The sequence below is a fragment of the Gopherus flavomarginatus genome, chromosome 1, assembly GCF_025201925.1.
Source record: "Gopherus flavomarginatus isolate rGopFla2 chromosome 1, rGopFla2.mat.asm, whole genome shotgun sequence".
NCBI classification, from domain to species: Eukaryota; Metazoa; Chordata; order Testudines; family Testudinidae; genus Gopherus; species Gopherus flavomarginatus.
This window is the reverse complement of record NC_066617.1, coordinates 79,842,657-79,857,101: the sequence shown is the minus strand read 5'-3', so window position 1 is coordinate 79,857,101 and position 14,445 is coordinate 79,842,657. Positions and strand designations below refer to the sequence as shown.

General features: G+C 39.6%; 1 protein-coding gene across 2 annotated transcripts in view; it reads right to left on the bottom strand.

The window, feature by feature from the left end:
- Nucleotides 1-14,445, bottom strand: part of TMTC2 (transmembrane O-mannosyltransferase targeting cadherins 2) — a 416,397-nt gene that overhangs the window by 131,781 nt on the left and 270,171 nt on the right. For both annotated transcript variants that reach the window (XM_050934873.1, XM_050934884.1), the window contains 3 exons: nt 5,151-5,236; nt 3,832-4,016; nt 1,608-1,686 (listed from right to left, as the gene is read on the bottom strand). In XM_050934873.1, the coding sequence (XP_050790830.1) occupies nt 1,608-1,686; nt 3,832-4,016; nt 5,151-5,236 (350 nt within the window). The remainder of the gene's footprint in view (nt 1-1,607; nt 1,687-3,831; nt 4,017-5,150; nt 5,237-14,445) is intronic.

Sequence of the window (14,445 nt, the reverse complement as noted above, 5' to 3'; positions counted from 1 at the left end):
TAGTTAGTTAGTTTTTCTTTTACCATAACAATTTGTTGAATTTGCTAAATGTTTTGTTCAGCCTGAATCTACATTTTCTGGTGAAATAAGTATTGGTGAAAACTAAGCCCCACTGAATTCAGCACGCCCACACACATTCATAGGGGATATAGTTCAAACTTATTCCTTTCCTGGGGTTTTCCTTTATTGTTATTTTAAAAGAAAAATAATCCCAATCCCTGCTGACCTTTCTCTTGATCTTCGTTGTTCCTAGAGCTTTTTCTCTGACAATTACCCTAGTTCTCTTTACTTCAGAAACACACTCAAACCCTTTCTTATCTTAGATTGGATCTCACAGGACTCTCTGAACCCCACCATAATTCAGACATTAAGGTGAGTCAGCAGAAACAGGTGCATTTCTGTGCAGGGTCCTACTTAAAGACTTTTGTATCTCTATGCAGGATCTTAGGACCTGCCACCTGGTTATATCAGGTTTTAAATCAAGTGATTTATCCAACTCAAATTTCTATCCCCTTATATTTATATTTTGAAAAACAAGAGAAAAAATAATTTAGCTTTTTAATAAAAGAAACCAAAATTCACAATTTAATGCACTGAGGCTGCCTTCAACATTTTGAAGGGCAGGTCAGCTGGACCCAGAGGGACTATTGGATTCTCTTATTGTAGACTTCACTTTACTTAATCTTTTCTTCACCCTTTGTTTGCCAGCAGGTTTAAAACAAATAAAAAGAAGTTCTTCTTCACACAGTGCTCAGTCAATTTGTGGAACTCCTTACCTGAGGAGGTTGTGAAGGCTAGGACTATAACAGTGTTTAAAAGAGAACTGGATAAATTCATGGAGGTTAAGTCCATTAATGGCTATTAGCCAGGATGCGTAAGGAATGGTGTCCCTAGCCTCTGTTTGTCAGAGGGTGAGGATGGATGGCAGGAGACAGATCACTTGATCATTACCTGTTAGGTTCACTCCCTCTGGGGCACCTGGCATTGGCCACTGTCGGTAGACAGGATACGGGGCTAGATGGATCTTTGGTCTGACCCAGTACGGTCGTTCTTATGTTCGCTCTTGACATAAAGCATCCAAATTGGATTGTAAGCCCACTGAGACATGCTATTTAATAATAAAATCTAAATATTCCTCATGTAATAATCTTAGTGATTCACTACTTAATCCATTTTGTGTTGAGGTAAATGAAAACACTCCCATTGGCTGCAATGGTAATTGAATGGGGGAAGGTATGTGACTTAGTGAATGAAAAATTCCACTAGTCACACTAAATAGTACACATAAAGCTTCTTAGCTATTAGGTAGGAAATTCTATAGGTGGGCACCACTGCAATCAGTATGATGTGTATTTAAGAGCTGTGGGAACACTAAGAAAGAGACCCAGAATATACCTGTATAATCATCTACTAGGGTTTGTCAAGAAAATCTACTGCTGTTACTTGAACTCTGAAATTGGAACCTACTTATGGTTAAGATCTATTGGAGGAAATTAATTTGGTTTTATTAATTAACTGAATCACTTGAGCTCCAGTTGCATGACTAAATACTCTAGTTTCACCCTGCCTCCTTGAGTGTCACTCTGTAATATTAAAATTGCTCTTACCCATCATATTGTATAAGCTTTGTGGTGCAAACTGCCTTGGCATTTTCTGTATTGCTTCCTTGTAAACCATAAGGGCATCCTGAAACAGGAAAGAAAAACATTACTAAGGCACCATTCTCAACAGCACTTTTTCACATGTGAATTAGGTACTAGCTACCCTCCCAGAATGAAGAAAAGAAATACATATCTTCATTACCAATACACTAGGAAGATCAGATTCCTCATTTATAAAACGATCAACAAGTGATGTGAAGTTCCTTAACACTAGATTGAATGATTTCCATTAGTGTGTGTGTGTCTAGATACCGATTAAAAATTCCGTGGACTGACAGTGCCCAGATTGATATGAGATTGTTACAATGAGCACCCTAATAATAAAGTATCATTGCCTAGTATCACCTAACAATAGAATCCAGATCTTATTATCGAATCTTTGCTCCATGGGAAAGAACGTGGATAAAGAATGAAAGGAGGAGCACTCAGGAGCTGGGAAATGCCAAAATTAAGATTCCTGTGTGGTCTTGTGCATACGCATGATGTGATATACTTGAATTTCATGATCGCATACTAATGTTTCATTCAGCAGGCAGGCTGGAGATGTAAAGTGAACGAAGCCCAATAGTTATTTTCATTCTCACTGTTCATTGTGACCTCTGCCTTATTCACTGTTCACAATCAAAACTTTACACTTATTGAGTAGTAAGAGTCCTTTGCAAAACATAACTGCATGACCCTGTAAAGTCCATTTTAGAAGGTAAGTACCCCAGGAAGAGACTTGTCATTTATTTAACCTTTGAAAACCATGCCCATCCATGGCTTTGGCTACGTCTTCACTACCCGCAATATCGGCGGGTAGCAATCGATTGCTCGGGGATCGATATATCATGTCTCATCTAGATGTAATATATCAATCCCCGAACGCGCTTATATCGATTCCGTAACTCCACCAACCCGAACGGAGTTGTGGAATCGACAGGGGGAGCCGCGGACATCGATCCCGTGCCGTGAGGACAGTGAGTAATTCAATCTTAGATACTTCAACTTCAGCTACATTATTCATGTAGCTGAAGTTGCGTATCTAAGATGGATTTTCCCTTGTAGTGTAGACCAGCCCTTTGTACAAACAACATAGCACTCTAAGTGCAGTCACAGCAGACCCATATAGTATGTTGCTGCTCTCTTATCTTTACAGATTGGTTAAAATGCAGATAAAAAAATCTAACATATTAATCGCTGCCATTTGAGAGAGCTGAAAAAGGAAGCTAAATATAGGGGACTCTGAACTGCATGTGTGTACTTAATTGTAAGCAGCAGAGTTCACATGTTGCAGTCAGAAAAAAGTTACATGGATCACAGTTCGTGCAACTACCATTCTGAAGTATGTTTGGCTGGACAGCATAACAAAAACAAACAAAAAAACCCCACCCAACCAGGCCTTCAGTATAACTCCAATAGACAAAATACTTAACAGAGGTCTTCTCATCTGTATAAATGATGGCTGCTATCTTTGCTGACTCACCAGTGGTGAACTAGTGGGAACCTCCAGGGCTAAAAGCATGAGCTAGCCAGATTGAGTTAAAGAGCCATGGACTCCCTATTTGGGGCTGTAACAGATTCTCATCTTCTGCTATTCAGGCACAGAGGCCAACCAGTAATACACACTCCCCAGTGGCTTACAGATATACTTCAGCCATTTATGACAACAATCTCATGAAAGAGACAAAACTTCAGAAAGCAAAAAGTCCGAGATTTGACAAGTTTTCGTTCTGGTTCTAACACTATCTTGCTATCAGGGGTGGCTCTAGACATTTTGCCGCCCCAAGCACGGAGGGTCCGCTGGTCCCGCGGCTTCAGCGGACCTCCCGCAGGCATGCCTGCAGGAGGTCCACCGAAGCCACGGGACCAGCGGACTTCCTAGCGGCAACCGGCAGACCACCCCCTGTGGCTTGCTGCCCCAGGCATGTGCTTGGAGCGCTGGTGCCTGGAGCCGCCCCTGCTTGCTATTCTCTGCCTCTCTCTCCATAAATTGTGGAGAATAAGACTTTCCCACACCGACAGGGATTTGTACAGCTTAATCAATTAATATTTGTGAAGCATTTTGACATGGTTGATGAAAGGTGCTACTATATATAAATTATGGGTATTATTTATTATAAGGACTTTTTTGTAGGCTTGGGAGGGGTAGTGTTGATGTTTGCATGGGAAGGGAAAATTTCATTCTCACCTCATAATGTCCTTGTTCATGAAAGAGTTTTCCTAAGTTATAAAGGCAACTGGTAACAGAGCTCTTGTGAGCATGAGGATCTTTCAAATTTTCATCAGGGATCTCTGAACACTTCAGGAACGTCCTCCTGGCTTCCTCAGTCTTTCCTTGAGTCATCAGGATAATACCAGTATTTAAATAGGCAGCTGTTCAGAGAATAAACAAATATTACATGTTTTAGTGGAGTTCCACTATGTCATCATACCTGTTATCATTTTAAACCAATATATTCATGTTCAGAGATTATAAAATCAGAAGGGACCACTGTGATCATTTAGTCTGACTTCCTGCACAACACAGGCCATAGAACTTCCCCTGAAAGTTGGCTGTTGCTTTCTTAGAAACATAATATTGGGCAGACTTCTTTTTTTAAGTAAAAGAAAATATGAGCCACCTTGCCTCCAAAACATACATAAATTAATACATTAAATCATGGGGATACCAAAATGACTCAACAACCTGCAATTAGAGTCTACTGGTATGGTACCAGAATCAGTCACTGGCAATAACAACAAATCTTACTAGGGGATGACTGTTCCAATTAAGAAAAAGGCAAAAAAAGGAATTCCAAAAAGCTTGTATTATTGACTCACCACATTCCTTAAAAGTCAGAGACTGGCTGTCAGAAAACAATCATCAATGTCATAAATTTGAGCCAGTGTCCATGGTTCACTAGCCCATTCTTGTGAATGGTACAGGATTGTGCCATTGTTTTCAGTTCTGTTGCCCATTGTCTATCAGGGAGCAGATGTTGAACAACGAAGTGACTGTTTTGCAGCTCACTGAAGAGTAAAATAATTTCTCCTTCTCATTTTAATATTGAGAACAAATTTCCTTAAATACAACTGTCCATATATGCATGACTTCTCACACTAAATGTGGTTGGTGGAATATTACTTTATAATATATCTAGGCTTGGAACAATCAGATTTTTGTTAATAAAAAAGGCTATTTATTTTCTACATGGTGATATGTGTGATGTTGAAAACTTGTTGTAATGGTTATAAAGCTTTAATATTTTGAATGTCAACATCTACTGTCATTAAATAATTGCTGTCTTAGCCCCCCATTATTTCCAACAACTGTGAAAATTTAAAACAGATAAAAAATTGAAATGCTGAAAAATAAAACACTGATATTATCCATTGAAATTATATATATAAAAAAAAATTCTGCCAAGCCTAAAAAAGTGCATGCTATCCTTCTCATTCTAGCTTTATAATAGTTCAGAGACGAGGGAAGAAAAGAAATGTAAAAAAAAAACCTACTGAATTACTTACAAGCTAATGTGGGTCTGCTACCAATTGCCAGTTTATAGTAATGTAGTGCTTCTGAAAATCTGCTGTTTTCCTGCAGCAGTAATCCTCTGTATCGGGGGGGAAAAAAAGAAATTTACTGATAGATATAGAAATTTACTGTAAAGGACTACCTTAAAAGCAGAGCAGTGTTCTATCACCCCAGAGGAAATGAAAATATTAAAATCAAAACAAAGGTAACAAAAGGAAAATATACTGATTTGTATTTCAGAGAAGCAATAAATAAAGAAAATGCTTACTCGCAACTGCTAACATTTCAGAGAGAAAATAATTATGGTTGAAAAAAATAGGATTAATTCATAGGTGTCAGGTGCATTCATATACCTTTGGCTACATGGTTACTAAAATGCAGCAGCATCAGCTTCCTAGGAAAATGGTGATTCATTTATATATTCAAGGGCATGAAGATTTTTTAGGGCTAAATTTTTTTTAATGCAGATAGAGCTTGGTGAGCTAATTGCACTAAATCTTTCATTTTTTCTTTTCATGACTGGAAAGCAGCTGAATGTTACAAATGTGTTTGTTATTCAAAATTTATCATCAACCACTTTATAAAAATATATATTTCAGCCTATGGGTTTGTTTGAGCTATTTGGTTAGAATATTCAGGATTGTGTGTGACTGGTCACCTAGCTCACATGATGCTGTTTCTACTCTGTGATTGGATGGCAACCTTTAGTAACAGTAGAAAGTATATTAAAGAGACGGATGTGTGAATCCTTCAGGACTAACTTCCTTGGGAACACACACATGCATATTAACTGAAGTTTTGCTTTCAGAAAACATTCTTTTGAATTAAATACACACACACACACACACACACACAATGTTTGTGGAAAATTAAGAAAAAGTGCCATGTATATTGTTGACATGAATTCATAGCTGTATATTCAAATGGATGTTCCCCCAAAGATTTTCAGTATTCCTGCAGATCTAAAAGGATGTTTAAAATGAATGGATGCATATGTTTAAAACTAAGATTTTTTTTAAAAAATAATCATATGATTAATTACTGATATTAGCATAGCACAAAAAAGATTGTGACCTTGTTCTGCTGAGACATGTTCCCTGCTGGTACAACTCAACCACTTATTTAACCATTATTCAACCACTAATGAAGTGGTTGTTACAGTTAAGGCTGCACAACGGTCTGTCCATTTTAGAACACTTCTCCTGTTTCTCTTCATTTTCACATTCTCATAACTTTTCAAAATGAACACATTAGGATGAGTCATGTTTAATCTCTATACAAAGAGGATTTTTCCCCCTTATGACAGCCTGAGCAAAATTCATTCAGACTCTTTTGAGTTAAGCCAGTAGATAAGGGGGAAAATACCTTTTTCCTATTTTTTATTTATTTTATTTTCAAGGTATCACTAGAATTGAATACAGGCCAGCAGCAAAAGTAACTGAAGTCTGTAATTTGAAACTTGGCATGACATCATGGACATAATCCTCATTAACAGAGCTATTCAAAATTTTCTACTATTAGATTTATGATGAAATTTTGAATTTGGATTTTAACAAAAATACTGGATATTTATTTTGCATTATTGGTGTTTTCCGAATATGCTTTATAACTGGATCTAAGTTTTTTTTTTTAATGTTTAAAAGTTTCATCAAAATGGTACATTATAATACAAAATAAAAAAGTCAATCTTTTCAAAATGTTGTTTCATTTTTTGACAAGCTCTTCTTATTAGGGCCAACTATTTTTTCTTGGTTTTGATTGCCTGACAGTGGGGTACTGACTATGCATTACAGGAAGTTTCTTTAAAACTATAAGTGTTTATGAAAACAGATACATGCACAGCTAACTTATAACATACACCTTACCTGAGAGACTTATAAATGAACATTCCAAAATACTACATTTAAAATCATAGCAAAAATTTAATTCACAAGAAAACAAAAACTAGAAAATTCAAATTAATATTGTTTTAAAATTTGCCATATTACACAAATACATTTTAGTGAATGGTCCTGTGATTAAAAGTTTAAGTGCTCGCATATGTGCTTTGCAGATTCAGGACTATAAAATTCTCAGATGCCATTTACCTAGGGACAATAAGGGCATAAACAGGAAAGAACCTGCACTTCCCTGTCATCTGTGAGCACAGAAACTTATTTTTGGTAATACTGAATATCTGATACGTTACACACAAACAGGCATAAACACAACCTCCTCTTTCTGGCGCCAGTTGTATTAAGAGATTAACAGTTCTCATGAAAATATGTCTCTTTTCAAGCAGAATTATGGTTAATTTTTTTTAAACTTTTGCTGTTTCCTCTTTCCTGAGTAAAGAAAGGGCACCGGGGCTTTCTTTTAAACAAAAAACAGACAAACAATAAAGCAACAACAAAACCTTTTTCACTGCAGCTGGAAGACACACTCACACTCACTAATGAAAAAGCACCCTGCAGAAAGAACATAAAAGTCCACTGTATATATGCATTCCTTATTAAATGAAAGTTAAGATAGAAAATATTAAATTCTAAATCCTAGACAAGAGGGCATAATTTTCGCTGAGAAAGATATACCCTGTGTTTGCATTTTATCTTTACTGTCTCTTGATCAGCACCAGGCAGCCTCACTTTTGCCCTAATGTTTTCAGGCTAATCTAGTATTAAGTGGCTCAAATCACTCACAGTATCAAGGCTGCTTATTTGTAGTTCCCACATACTGTAGTTTGAGTCAATGACAGCGCAATATTCACGTCTAGTGTTTGTTTAAAGGTACACAGTGGTTGCAAAAAAAGGATATTACAAAGGTTACTTCTGTTCCATTGGGGGAGGGGGAATGAATATGACTTGAATTCTAAAAGATTTTTGATTTCTAAGTTTTTATTTATTTTTAAATACAAGGTCACTTTTTAAGTTTAGCAGTATGCCCCCTGACTTCCAGGTAGATTACACAGTGATAATATAACACATGGATAATAAATCTCCTACAATTTTAGTTTTGTTCCCTGTTAAGCTTTGGTTATATAGGACTTGTCCTTACAGACTTCTTCTTATTATGAGATTTTTAGTTCAATGAAATAATTATTAACATATAAAATCAACACCAAACACAAGTGTTACATGATCTCTTATGAATTCTTAAGTCATAATGCTTTCTGCATCTGCTTTTGCTATATTTCTAAATTCTTGGATTTATAAACCTCTGTGCTTGAAGAAGCTCTGTTATGAATTCTCGATGAATTGTTTTTGCACACTGAGACAATTACAGATTAAAATTGTTGTTCAGTTTGAATATAATGAATTACTTTGGTATGATGTTTATACCATTTGGATTAAAAACACACTTATTTGTCATTATTACTGAAGTAATTCCCTGTTTTCATTGCATGCTTTAGTAATAGCACTTCGGATTAATTATTTTATGCTATATGGTTTCAGCTTTTTTTCCCCCTTTCTCATTCAGTACACAAACACCTTTTTGCAGCTGTTGCACTTGCTATTTAAAAGTTCATATAGATACAACAAGCTGTGTGGGTGTAAGCCTGAATATTGACTTCCAATAAATAATTAGACTTTTATTTCTGTTTTGGTATGAGTCTCAGTAAAATGAAAAACTGATGTATATGACCTAGAGAACCTTGATCAGCCATGAAACTACTTCTTTTCCTATGTGAAATTGGCTCTGATTGACCTCTGACACCTTATTACTTTCTTTGTGGCTTCTGACAGCATGAGACTGAGTAGATTTATGTGCATCTAGTTCTAGATTCAGCTTAAAAAAATCAAGAAAGGATTTAAAGAAAAATTCCAAAAGTAAATTTTTTAGTTGAATAAAATTAAATCACACTTTTTTTGGGTCTGTTTTTGAAAGATAACCAGCCTGGACCACTGCCAAAAATGAAGATAAAATATTTAATTAAATAGATAAAAAGTTAAGAGAATGATGCTTGTATGAAATTGAAAACAGTAATTTAAACACTTGACTTGCAGGATGGCACAGTTATCACTATCTTCCTGAAATGGCACTGGTATTAGCAGAGCTGAAGAGATAGGATTATTTCTGTTTCCAATAGAAAAGTCAGCTCTAACCATATGCACGAACAAAATAAACAGGCATATACACACACGTTACAAATGCTCATCCTCATCCATCCTCTGTATTATTACAAACAAAAAGCCATGTGAAAAGAATGTGCAGCTTGCAAAGTCAAGCACTCCAAAGCGTTCAGAAACTGGAGTTTGAGATGTGTTGTCCATATACACATTCCACTATTGGTGTGCATATGCCCTAGCACTCATGTCTGTAGACTTTTTGGCCAGCTTTATCCATACAGCTAGCTTGCACTCTGATGCTCTTTTTGCTGTCTGGCAAGGGTGCGCCTATTGCCATTAGTTTCCTCTCAACTGCAAAATATAAATGAGAGGACACCAAGGTCAAGAGGATAGAGGAGGGGGTTGTGAAATGTACATACGGACAACATACCTCGAAGGTAAGTAACTTTTCATTCTCCTTGAAGTGGCTGTCTATATGTACATTTCACACTGGATGTCTATGAAAGAAGGGACTGGAGAACAGTATTAATAAAACCAGCATCTAAGCTGGAGGCTTCTGTAAGAGCACAATGCTTGGTAAATGTATGAACAGAGCACAAGGTCGCTGCCTTACATACATCTAGGATTGACTTTGTTCAGGGAAGCGAATGAGGCTCTCTGGGCTCTAGTGACATGAGCTTTCAACCCTGCAGGTGGGTCTCTTTTTCCTATATCATAACAAGATTTCACACATTCTGAAATCCATTTTGAGAAGATCCTTGAATTTGTGAAGACATGATCTTGCCTTTCAGTCCATCAGCTACAAAGAGCCTTGGAGAAGATCAGAATGTTTTTTTCTTCTTTGTAGATAAAACACTGGAGCCTTTCTGACATTCAAAGGGTGGAGGGCCACTTCTGACTTACACACATGAGTAAAGAACACAGACGGGTGGATTTGTTGAGTTAGGTGGAATTCCATGACCACATTGAGTAAGTACTTTGGATGAGTCCTGAGGAAGACAGGGAAGACAATCATGTATGTTGGGAGGGTCTGCTTTGAAGATTTCTGTGGATTGATGTAAAAGGGGTCATAATGCCAAAGGTTTGAATAGAAGCCCCATAAGCATGGGACATACTAGATTAAAGCCCTAAGGTGAAATGGGGCCCCTTAACAGGCGGAAAGCCTCTTGTGAAACCTTTATGACTCTCAGGTCTGTAAGAGAAGACAGATTGGCTCAACAGGCAGATGACGTGATGAAATTGCCACCAGGTGAACTCTCAGAGAACTCAGAGTGATTAGATCATTTCAGCTCTAGCAGGCTCTCCTACATTACTGGTATAGGTGCTTCATGAGGGAGGAGTGACCTCAACCAAGATCTGTGGGAGAATCTCATTCATTTCACGAGGGGTGTCTGGTGGCGTCTTTCCTGACTGGAGAAACTTCTAGTCTAGACATCCATCCAGCAGCCAGGCTGTGAGGTGGAGAGACTTGAGGTCTGGGTGCAGCACCTTCCCTTTGAACTATGACAGCAAGTCTAGTATCAGGGTTGGGCCTCGGACAGCCTTAGGACTTCTGGAAACAAAATCTCCCTTGGCTAGGCTGGGGCTATCAATATGTTTGGTGGAGTCTTGTCTGACCTTGCAAAGTACTCTGGAAATTAGAGGAATGTGAGGGAAAGCATATGAAAGGTCCCTCATCCATGGAACAAGAAAAGCATCAGATAGGGAACTTGAGCTCAAACTTCTCCTGAGGCAAAATAAGTCGCAAACAATTCTATAAGGGGGTGGCCCCATTCATTGAAAGTGATGAAGAATATGGTCCTTGATCTCCCTTTTGTGATTCAATGAGATATATCTGTTCAGACTGTCTGCTAGGGAGGTCTGCAGGCCAGGTATGTTGACAGCTGAGAGGGAAGGCTGATGTCAGATTGACCAGTTCCACAATCTCACTGCTTCTTGATACAGCAAGAGGCTCTTGCTCCTCTTTGAATGGAGTAGAACAGTGGTTCCCAAACTTGCTCCGCTGCTTGTGCAGGGAAAGCCCCTGGCAGGCCGCGCCAGTTTGTTTACCTGCCGCTTCCACAGGTTTGGCTGATCATGGCTCCCAGTGTCCACGGTTCGCTGCTCCAGGCCAATGGGAGCTGCTGGAAGTGCCAGCCAGTACATCCCTTGGCCAACGATGCTTCCAGCAGCTCCCATTGGCCTGCAGCAGCGAACTGCAGCCAGTGGGAGCCACAATTGGCCAAACCCGAGGACGCGGCAGGTAAACAAAGCAGTCCGGCCCACCAGGGGCTTTCCCAGCACAAGCTGTGGAACAAGTTTGGGAATCACTGCTGTAGAACATGGTGGTTGTATTTTCCAGCATTATTTACATGTGTTGACCCTTGATGTTGCTGATAAAAACCTTGCAGACTCTCCTGATATCCTTGAGTTCTAACAGGCTGATGTGCATGCTGGACCACCAATGATCTGTCACAATGTCAGGAGATGGTTGAGAGGAACTGATGGAGGTATGCATTCCCTGCCCTTATATGCCCTCAGTGGAGAGCACAAGGAGCACCTGGGTACAGGCATGCCTTATGAATACTGCTGGCCAAAAAGTATCTGGTCCTGAGCACCTGGGGCACATGCACACCAATAGCTGGACTGTGCATATGGCCAATTACTTGAAGGAGAACCTTAATCTGACCCCCTTGTGATTATGCTTTATGATACAGTACAGTGACATGATCACATACAATTTTTTCCACAGTGCCCCTGCCTCATTTAGGTCACAAGATGGATGTCGCTTGCTGAATGAGCAATACTGAATATTTTGTTTTATCCTCATTGTTAAATATGTGGGCCAGGCCTTATTCACTGCACATTATTAAGCCCTACTCTGAAGGCAGTATTGTTCATTTCCTTGTGGAATTTATAGGGTGCTCATCATGATCGTATCTGAGTGCTTCATAGACATTAATGGATTTATCGTCACAATACCCCTGTGAAGCAAGGAAGTGCTGTTGTCCATATTTTAGCAGTAGGGAACTAAGTGACTTTACCAAAGGTCACACAGGAAGCCTGTGATAGATCAGGGAAGTGAACCAGGGTCTCCTAGATCAGGATCCTAATCACTATCTCATCATCTCTCCACCTCCTAAAATTATTTGAGCAAAGTTGTGCAACATACTATATTTTGAGCATAAAACATCTCTACTAGATGTGGGAGATGCTGCTGTTATTCAGAATATGTGCAGCTCCAGTATTCCATGACATAGTTATGTGAATGAATGGACAGCTGTTATATTAAGGGACAAATCCTGTCTCTGCATCTGCTACTATATGGCTGCTCCCTTGGCAATGGAACCAGTGCAGTTTTACTGCAAAAGGATTGGGGGCAGGATTCTTGACAGCTGTGCAGACGTTACCCACCACTCTGCACCTTAAAACTCAGGTCCACGAAAAACTCCCTTTAGGAGGTAGATGGGCCCATGGCTCTCCAGTCTTTCCACTCTGTGGTGGGAGGGCATGGGGAACAAAAGGGACTGTGCAGCTTACTTCACCACTGGGCTGGAATGACCTCCACTGAGTATCTTCTTCCATGTACCTGCTCCCAATAATAGCAGGTATATATTTTGTATACTTCTAAAGAAGTATAAATTGACACTACTTTAGGCCCTACTTGAACTGCAGGATGATTGTAAAATAATGGCAGCTGAGTTGCAGACAAGACATGGAAAATGAATAATGGACCTTTAATAACTGTAGTAATTTGGAAAAGCCAGAGAAGACTGATTTCTTTAAGGGCTGGTCAGCATTACATAGTTAGGTCGACGTAAAGCAACTTACACTGATCTAATTATGTCAGTGTCTACACTACAGCCTTCCTCCCGCCGATGTAAGTGCCCTACGACACCAACATAATAGCCCCACCTCCATGAGAGGCGTAGGGCTTCTGTCGGTGCAGTTAGGGTGACACAGAGTCTGTGTAGACAGCGTTACTTATATTGGCTGTTCGCAGGAGTCATGAAACTGACAAGAAAGCCAGACAGCTAGAGAGCCCAGTTGCTCCCCACTCCTCCGGAGAACTGGACGGCTGGAGCGCACTCCCAGCTTTGAGCAGGGCTGAGAAGCCCAGGAGGCTGGAGCCCATTCCCAGCTGTGAAATTGACAAAGCTGCCCAGCTCCCTGTGAGAAGCAGGGAGGGGATGACTGAGAAGTCCGGACAGCTCTCCCTCCACTCCCAGCAGAGAACAGGGAGGCGAGAAGCTCCAGGTGGTTTTCCCCCACACTCCTGGTGAGGAACAGGCAGGGGAGAAGCCCTGTGCGGCTTTCCACCTGCTCCCAGTGGTGAATGGGGAGCGGAGGGTGGGAGGCAGCCCCCACTGGGAGTCTGTGAGCTTGTGGGGTAGCCCAGGATCTCAGCTCCCCATATTGCCCCTCTTAAGTTGGTGGAAGTGCTCCTGGTGAGGATGCGCACCACTGACCGAAGAAGGGTAGTGTGGACATGCACCACAGCAGTAATTATTGCGGTGGCTGTTGACCTAATATAGGTCAATTTACCTTTCTAGTGTAGACATACCCTAAGAAAAAATTGATGGAACAATATAAACACTCAAGTATTATGTTATGCATGCTAATTTTTTTGATAACCAAACATTTTGCTGCAACTATATTACAGTTATTAACTCACAGGGCTGACAGCAGGAGACCCTGGAGGTTGATGGCAGGGGCTCCTGTTGTCAGCCTTGTGCAGATGACAAAATTGCAGTAAAAGCCAAATATTGTGGTATTCACAATTTCTGCAATTTTGCAAATGAAGCAGGGCCTTAACACTACCTTATCTAAGGGCCATACTCCAGTGACATTACTGCACACTTTGCTAGCCCCACATAATCAAGTGCATTTTGGACTAAGCCAGCCTAAAGAAAAGATTTCTAACTTTTTTGGGAAGCTTTAGGATTCCAACAAATTCAAAATATGACAGCAAGTGCTCTCCCCAAACTAACTATTCAGGACATATTTCTCCTGTGTAAAAAGCTTTACACCCAGCTTCCTGTTAAAGAGCATATCAATTACAAATGATAACTGTCTTACACACAGGAGCTATCATAACAAGAACCAATGGCTAGAAGCTGAAGCTGAACAAATTCAGACTAGAAATAAGGCAAAAATTTTAACTGTATCTGGATCCGCTGAGCTAATTTTCTAGTTCCTTCTTATCATTTCAAGATTCAGGTGACTATGGATTTCTGCAATTAGAATTCATAATTGTGATTAA